Raw genomic sequence first — 9,199 nt, forward strand, 5'->3', positions numbered from 1 at the left:
CATACTAGTTAAAAATAGCAGCATGTTTTTATGCTTCTCTGATGCTGTTCGTTCTTGCACCACTCTTTTTTTTTTTTCAACCTACCAAGTCTGAAGGAGAAGCTGCTGTTTCAGATTCACTAAACTGGGAATTGAAACCACCCACTTCCTCAGCAGATATGTTTGTGTGCACTCATGTAGGTAAAGGTATATAAACGCCCACAGCATGTGCTGAGTCCTCAGGCACATGAAGAATGGGGAGTGGTGCTTTATGTATATATAATACCGCCTTGAGGAATCTAGATATATTGCAGTAAGGCCTTCTGTCCTCTACCTGCCTCTCTTGAACTGCTTGTGCTTCTTCCAGCTACTGCTCACCCCACCTTCCAGCCCCCCTTCTTGGGGCAAAGGAAGGCAGGAAGGTTTGGATACGTTTGCTTCACTTGTACCTTTTAGACCTGGTGTTAAATTGATCATTTAACTATCTCATTGTGCTCTTATTGGGTAATCTTTCTCTCCCAGACATGTTGTACTAGGAATTCCATATTGATGAGCCCTGCAGGTTATCTTCAAAAGTGGTCTCTTACCTCTTCCAGCTCTGGAAACTCTACCCAAAAAATCACACAGACACAAATTCAGAAATTACATTATTAATCCTTAACACAGGAAATATATAAGACCTTATATTAGATGCCATTGCAACCTAGTGGTGCCAGAAATAACTTAAAACTATTATAAGCATGGGCCCTTATAAACTAGACTAAAGTGGGATCGGGTTTTTTTGCCAGGATATTTCTTATGTGTCAGATCTGGCTTATTTACTATCACTGTTCAACACTCCATAAAACAGCACTTTTAGTGAATTCTAAGCAGTATCGGTCTCATAGAGCGTGAATGTGGTTTCCTTCAGATGATTTGAAGGCAGAGATATGACCTGCTGTGGAAAATTTAAAGAAAACTATCAAGATAGAGGTCTGTTGCTTGTGGGGGTTCTTCCCTTTTTTCCTTTACACAACTGTGTCTGTTCTCTGCTCCTTCTTTTTATCAGTGACCAGTTTATCACATGTCCCATCATAAACATGGCAAGTCACTGGGCTTCTGCTTCTCGAGGAAATGTCTTCATGTACCATGTACCTGAGAGCTCCTCACAGAGCAGGTAAGGAGATGTATTTTATTATGTTTCTTGGATTATTTAGAGTTTGTAAAACCAGGGCTGACTGCTTGGATATGCTATGGAGTAAATGAATAGATGTAGGTATCTCAAATAAACAGTTCAGATGAGCAAAGGAGGGATCAGTCTCTAATAAATTCTTTGACTATACAGGAATGCTTTTTCTGAACTGAGGCATTTCCCATGAGATGTCTAAATTGAGTTTCCCCTTTCCAGCTTACCTACCTTGACCAGTTCCAAAGTCAGCCTTTCAGATTCCTACTCTGTATCCGATAAATATCCCACAAAGAACCAGAATGTGGTCCAAGTCATCGGGGAGTCCACAGCTCTCAAGATAAATGGGATATCATTTTCAAATAACTCAACATTAATATAACACTGCCCTTTTTTGAGGTCAGTGCAATTGTACCCCAGTTGTACTGACTGGCCTTCAGTGTGGATGAGCTCTGGGATTTATTCTTTCCTGCTCCAGCACTCCAGACTGGTGACTGGTGCCGGCAGACTGTCTCATGGGAAGAAAAATATTTTTGCACACAAGCATTTGTGGACTCAGGCTCTGTGTCATCCTTCATTTTAGAAGCTTACTTGAATAATTGTCAGCAGGATAATTATATTTTTGGCAGAAAGGCCTAAATGGCTGTGGGAGATGCAATGTCTTGTTGGGCACAGAACAATCTGGAAGGCAGAGGCCTTTAAGGTGACCTTCCCTGGCTGTATTTTAGACCCAGCCCCTCACAGAAGTCAGGAAGAGGCACTGATGTTTGCAGACAGTGGTCAGCACTTTGGGGTGCCTTGTGACTCACCAGAGAGGCTCCGGCTCTCAAAGGCTCAGTGACCAGAGACTGCAGCAGCAGTCGCCCCTCCTGTTCCCTGAATCCACACCCCGGGGTAGCAAAGCAGACAGGGATGCTCATCCTCATACTGCTTCCTTATGAGGAAGCTGTGCTTGTTCCCTGCTCCCTGTACAGCCCCTCATCTCTCTCCAGGAAGGCTTTTTGAGACCTTTTCCTTTTTCTCAGGCTTCCTCCAAAAGGGCTCAGGGGAGGGATGGTGGGTTCCTACTGGCACCATTTGATCCTGTGAAGTTCCCTGCAAAGTGCACCAGTTTTTTCCCTCCCTGATAGCATAGTGAAAAAGCATTTGAAAGAAGCCAGCCCAGATCTAGGTTACAGATGAAGGCCATTATGCTGTGGTAACACAGCATTGCTTTCTTTTCAACTGAGGAGTTAATCCTCAGGGAGCCGTTATTTTTCTGGCAGCTCCAGCGGGAATGTTCACAGTGCTCCATTTGGCTACTGATAGGCCCAGATCAGTGATTTTTACAAGGCTCCAAACAGGGCTGAGCTATGGTATGCCAAAAATCCAGCTGCACAAAAAGAAAAGATATGTTCTCAAATGAGCTAGCAAGTTTTCTCTTGCTTTGAAGAATGACAGTGACCCAGTCATCTACTATTAGATCTTATTTGTAAGTAGATTAAATAGTACTTATACAGTTTAGACTCACTGGCTTTGAGGCAGTGATTTTGAATTGATAAGAATTTTCTCTTCTATCAAGCTGTATTTACGATTTCTCTTGTGCTCGTGTTATTTAGCTCTCCTCACACTCTCCCGTGCAGCAATAGTTTACATAGCATGTAGCTACAAATTTTAATAATATTTATGTTGACACTGGTGTTCAAAGCTAATTACTTTAACTATAGTGCTAAAGTTATTAGTTTGCTTTTTTATAACCCTCTTTAAAAGAACAAACAAAGCCAGAATGCTGTCTGAAACTTGCAGGAACGTGAGGCAGAGGCTCAATAGCCTTAAGTTAAGCCACTTGCAAGGAGAAATGACCCAACTTGGTATGCTGTATGACATTCTTACCCTTTTTGTCTTTTTTTATCCTTAAGTGCCATTAAAATAAATGCTGTTTAGGTTGCAAAGCAAACGCTTTAACAGAAGTTGCAGAATTCAGCTTGTCTGTGTATGGGAGGATGTCAAGTAACACTACAAGGTGGCTATTTATGAAGTGATACCCTCATTTTCCTAAGGGACCCCACACTAGGTCTTCTGCTGAATATGTTGCAAGTGTTTTGTTTAAATATTGTTATTCATTCATTCATTCATTCATCCCTAGATGAATCTTCCTTTATTCTTCATCCCAGTTTTGCCATGACACCCTCTCTAGAGCATTCCTCCCTCCGTGCAGTGTAGGTGCATTGCAGGCTGTCCAGCAGCCTCACTCATGCCAGTACTGTTGAGAGAAGGAGTTTTGTGTGGGAGGGTGGCTTTAGCTCCTAAAAACTGGGAAACCATCAGGAATCTGGAACCAGCAAAACGCAGTGCTTGGGAATATTATTGGTGATTTGTCTTACCAGACTAAAACCAATGATGTTCATGAAACAGCCTTCTAGTAGAGTATATAAACTAATCTTGGGGAAAGATCTAGCAACCATGTCCCTACCTTCTAAGGGATTTTCATAACCACTAGAAATGAGTCCTGGCCGTTTTCAAGTTCTTCTTTGAGAACTGTGACTCCTCGGAGGAGTAGCAGAGGTTTATACTCTCCCAAATAACCTACATCTTAGGCTGGAAGGCAGGATGTGTGCATTTGAACTTGCTCAGCAGAAGCGAGAATAGAACCCTGCAAACATTCTATTAAATGCCTGAATGGAAGAACTCTGTTACAGCCATTTCTTTGTGTTAAAGAATGCAATAGCCAAAGTATGATTTGCACACAGTAGTCATGTACCTTTTTGATAGAATAATGATTTCTCAACCAGTTTGCTGAGATATAAACCTTCATTTGTAAAAATGGGAATAGGGTAACATAAAAGATAAAAAAGAGGGTTTTTTACTTCACTAAATTGTTCCTAAGAAGTCAGTTTACACAGGAGATGGCCCTTCCCTCTCTATGTTTGCAAGCTGTATCATAAAGATTATGATAATATAATTATATACAATCTATAATAATTGCTAATGGCTACCTCACATGAGTATTGGAAAGAGTACATAAAAATAATGTCCAGATAACTACAACAATAGGAGACTATTTACTCTTGGACAAAATATTCTGTCTGGGGAAACAGTCATTCACTAATTAAGATAAGGCACCATTTAACAACCCATTCTTCAATTTCTGCTTTGTCACCTCTCTCCTACTTTATGTGTCTCCCAAAATGTGTAACAGAAAAGAGAGTTAAAATGAAGGTATGAAAAAGCACTGCTATTTCCTCTTCTTTCAGAAGGAGCAGTCACTTAATAACTAACGGCAAGATAAACAAGAGGGAGGGAGAAGTCAGCCAGTAAAGACAGACTCAACCACAATGATGCAAAGTGGACAAAAAATTATTGAACAGGGAGGAATTTTTACCAGTAAAAGTCATTAGCCAAAGTTTGTCTCTCAACTGGATGTTTCTAAGATGTACACACACACACGCACACACACTCACACACATTCAAGCATGCATAGATATGGGGATAGGGTTAAAAAGCCTGCTCTAACTTGATGTCTATGACATTTGTGGAAAATCACATAAAACCATGAACTGAGAGTTTTTGTATAGATAAATGGATCTTGCAGAGAGCAAAATAATATCTCCTTCCACGTGGTAGCATTCTCCTGAGCTTGGCATTCCACCATGTCTGCTTTAGTCTTCAGTTCCCATTTGAATGAGGAGCCAACTCCCACATTAATAATCTGTGGTAAAAATATATACATGACCCAGCTGCCATTTTCTCACTCTCTCTTTGAGAACACTTAGGCCTTGGAGTAAACATTTCTTCTAAACAATGCAGGAGGAATGTGACTGCTCAGCGCTGCCTAGGATTAGTGGGGAGGGCTGGAGGATAGCTTTAGTTATGGTAAAGAAATGTGTGATAGGAGAAGTATGTTTTGACAGGGATATTATTAATTGTACAAAGATTTGCCTTGTTAACCCTTCAAGAGGTTTCTGGGGGATTTTTGCAGCTTACATGAAGAAGCATTGCTTGCCATGCCAGCACTGTTTCCAAGTGACACTGTGGTGCCAAATGTTCTGTCTTAAAGATGGTGGTTAAAAATCAGTGCTCTTCCCACTGAGGGGGCCTGATCATCAGCTGCAGCAGGATAGAAAAGCATCATAATTGTCACTGAAACAGTCTAAACTGAGACTTAATGAGGCTTTATCTTCTAATCATTAACATGACTATAATAATTGTCATAAAAACTTTTCTTAATTGTGCATGGGACAGATTCACCCAAGATTAAGGAGCTGCTGTCTTTTTTGAGTCATTTTAGTCAGGGCTGTCTTTACCTCCTGACTACGCACTCCTGTGTACGTTGGTGTGAGTTGTTAAAAGGCTGCTCTGTGCCAAGGCTCACATAGTTGGCTGTGTTTTGGTGACACTTCTTAAGATTCCTGTAACTGAAGGAGAAAACTCCTGAGTGATAAAACAAAAAATGTTTGTGTATAAACCCATTCAACTATGTGAAGTATTCTTGGTTTCTATTTATTATGGATGCTGCGGGAATTCTGGCTATACTTCATATCTCTTTAATTGAAGGAGACTTTTCTGCTCTTTTCATTTCACAACAATTATATCCCTGTCCTTTAATCCATCCACCACTTGCTGTCCACTTGATGCTCTCCTCCTGTCTGTAGCTGTTAGTCCATGAAAACCAACACATCACAGGTTGGGGGACACAGTCTAAACTGGGTGCTGTGCAGGCCTCTGGGCTTCAAAGAAAATGATCTAAACACAGAGGGCAAATAAGTTACCAGTGGGATGGTGACAAGGGCAAGATGCATGTTGTTCCATAGCTGAGCAAGCACCACAATTGCCTCAGGTAGCTATGTCCACTTGCTGCAACAACAGCTTGTCATTGTGCTCTGTAAAGCTCTACTCCTAGTCATCTCCTAAAAGTTGTTGTTTTGGAAGTGCCTCTCATTCCTCTGGCCTTATCCATTGCCTTGTGCCAGCTGCAGCTATGAAAACAGTGTCCCACTGATACAGACACATCATGCCATGCCCAACTCTTTGCAAAGTTTCTCTGTTTCTAAAGGCTTGGGGTCTGGACAATTTGTTTTTTCTTCCCAGGAAGTAGTTTAGAGGCCTTTGGAATTCAGCAGATTTTCCAGATCTTGTAAATTAGCCATAAATATGCAAAGGCAAAGTACCAAGCTCAGAAAAAGCAGAAAACAGCTTTAAATGAACCAAAATTCAGCTGAAAGACTCAGGAAAGTACAAAACAATTTTGGAGCTGCATGTGCTGCACTGGGACAGGCAGTTCCTATCAAATGTAATCTACAAGATCAGCACAAAGTCGATGCATATTGAGCACCATGTTTTCCTTGGTGCTCTGGGGTCTTTAGATGTACACATCACCTTTTTCTGGAAATTCATCCATCCATTCATTCAGGTTAGGAGTAGCCATACTGAACAAATGCATGAATTTCTGTCTCCCAAAAGTCCAGCCAAGTGTCAGCATGCTTATTACTAATCTTAAATACAGTAATTCCCTGACAGATTTGTGTAATCTGTGCTCTTTAGGAGTTCTGACAAGTTGATAAAAGTGCTTTCTTTCTTCCTGCCTCAAGATCTATGATATTTTTTTCAATTTATGTGGGCTTTCAGGCTCTTGAATTTACTATCTGCTACTTCAATTTTATTTTCTTTAATTGGCACAGCTGTAATGCAAAGTGGAACATTGTGTGTATTGGGAGTAATTCAAGTGGAAAAGACACAGCAAACTCCAGAATAATTTTGCAAGTCACATGTATCTAGAGGGCTTTTTTGGTACAAAGGTGGATAAACTTGGCAGTTTAATCCTGTTAGGAGTTAAGCTTTTTCCATATGTCCTGATTTTCCTGAAAAGAAGAAAGCAAAATGTTCATCTGTTTTTCACATCCTTTCCCCCATTTGTTTGGCAGCAGTTCATAATGAGAGGAGACCAAGGAGCCAAATGCATGCCTAGAACTGCGGAGGTCACACCAGGCCTCACATTGGCTCATTGAATTTCTATAAATATTCAGCTATCCTTTGATTTTTTTTTTTCTCCCTGCAATCACATACCATTTCCTTTCATAAAATGTGTGGATGTATATAATTTTAAAAATTATTCTTGCTTGGCATCAAAATGAATATTTCAGTTCAGGCAAAGTGCAGGGTTGGTAGGCTGCTCCTCTCCCATGATATGGATGAGATGATGTGTGTGCACAGCTCAGGATACTGGATCTGCAAATATACTCTGGAAAAATCTGCTGGTATTAATGTCAAGATAATGCAGATGGGTGCAAATAAGCACATTTAATATTTCCAATAATTCTCGCAAAAAATAATTTTAAATCCATTTACTGAAAATAAACACAGAATGGGGCCAGAAGAGCACGCAGGGAGTGGCACATTTTATGTAAATCATATCCTCTTCTCCTGGGACTGGGTTGTTATGAAATCCTATTTCAACTCAAATCAGCAGGAGATTCATCAGCAACCTATGAGTCTGGGTTTCACCTGTGCTGTTCAGCTCACTCAGCATGTAAATAACCTGTTTTCACCAAAGCCATGTTACACGGAAAAGGTGGGGTTTTTTTACTTTCCCAGTGATAGGCCTGTCCTTGCCAATGGGATACTGAACAGGGCCTTGATAATGAGGCTGGGAACTCCAAGCCATGCTCCCTTCTCCAACACAAAATCTTTCACAGAATTGTTAGAATGAGCAGTTATTCTCATAAAAGTTTACATTAAAGGATAAATTATTTTCTTATCTCACCAATCTGTCACAGATTGCCGACATCTGCTTGGTTTGATGACTGACATGAGTTTGAGTACAAAATTTCTTCTCCATTTCTCAGATGATCACTGGTAATTCTGGCTGAACTCTAGCTAGTTATATTTATCTTGTTATTTTAAAATTTAAATGATTGAATTGCAGTGGGAAGTTTTGTGTTTTGGTATCGTATTGGATATCATTAGAATTTTGAGCTAATTTACGTTGGCTTCTATCTGCATGTGGAGGTTTAGAAAAGAACCAAAAACTACACTAAGGCAACTAAGAATAGAAGCTGTGACTCGAAATGCTTTGAGATCAATTGAAATTAGTTGGAAAGGAGAGTGAGGACTATTTTTAAATGAAAGGAAGAAAAGAGTAATACTAGGCTAGAGTAAGTCATTAATCATCAAAATGAGTTTCCAGTATGAAATAATTAGCCAGACCTAGAACAAGGACAAGGTTCAAAATGAGATCTATGTCCTAATTTACTATGGATCACACTGTGAGGTCCCTGCAGCCCCAGCTCTGAGTTGTGCATTCAGTCCTAACATAGAATAGCATGATAGTCTGCCAGACCATATTCTTCTGTTCTGACTTCCCTGATTATGGATTGCCAGTAATGACAATTCCATTTTGCTAACAAAATTTTTGAGGATTTCTGAGTTGGGGTGGTGGTGGTGAGGCAGCTTGCTTTGGGGGTTTTTGGCTGGTTTTATTTGTTAGTTGTTGTTGATTTGGCTTGGTTTTTTTCTGTTCCAAAAGCTTGTGATTGAGATGTTAATTTCAGCTCTTGGACATGGGGGGCCTTACATATGCTCTCTTTGATTTGGAACCAGAATTTAAACCAAATCAACCATAACCGGGGTGGTTTTTGTTCTAAATTCTGATCTACTCATCTTTTACTCTTCCCCGTTGAAGTTGTTTTTTGTATGTGAAAGTAGCCACAGCTCTGTAGAGAGAGAGGGCAGTGGAGTAACTGATGGCTAAGTAATCGCTTTCTCTCTTTCCCACTTGGAAATTTAAATGGAAAGTCCATCTTAGGTTTAAGGAAAATTTTCTCAGAACCTATACCTTCCCAATTAAATGGCTTGGCACTGGATAATGAAAATTCCCAGCAAATGATATTTCAGGGTTATGGCAGCTGGTGTGGGGTCAGTAGCTCTGACCGAGGAAGCTGTGACCAGTCCGGAGAGATGGTCCCAAAAGAGATCATCTTCCCGAGGCCCGGTGTCTTCCCTCAGCTGCTGGCTAGGAGGGCCCATGCAGAGGCTGTCAGCTCTTTAGTGATTGTCAGCTCGTGATTTCAGCTCAGCTCT

At 40.6% G+C, this 9,199-nt stretch overlaps 1 protein-coding gene across 1 annotated transcript in view; it reads left to right on the forward strand.

Annotated features, from left to right (window-relative positions):
• The window catches only part of TG (thyroglobulin), a 148,057-nt gene that overhangs the window by 129,311 nt on the left and 9,547 nt on the right, over positions 1–9,199 (forward strand). Inside the window, exon 42 of the mRNA XM_017739044.1 lies at positions 1,028–1,135. Coding sequence (XP_017594533.1) covers positions 1,028–1,135 — 108 coding nt within the window. The remainder of the gene's footprint in view (positions 1–1,027; positions 1,136–9,199) is intronic.

Source organism: Corvus brachyrhynchos, unplaced genomic scaffold, assembly GCF_000691975.1.
Source record: "Corvus brachyrhynchos isolate BGI_N302 unplaced genomic scaffold, ASM69197v1 scaffold187, whole genome shotgun sequence".
Taxonomy (NCBI): domain Eukaryota; kingdom Metazoa; phylum Chordata; class Aves; order Passeriformes; family Corvidae; genus Corvus; species Corvus brachyrhynchos.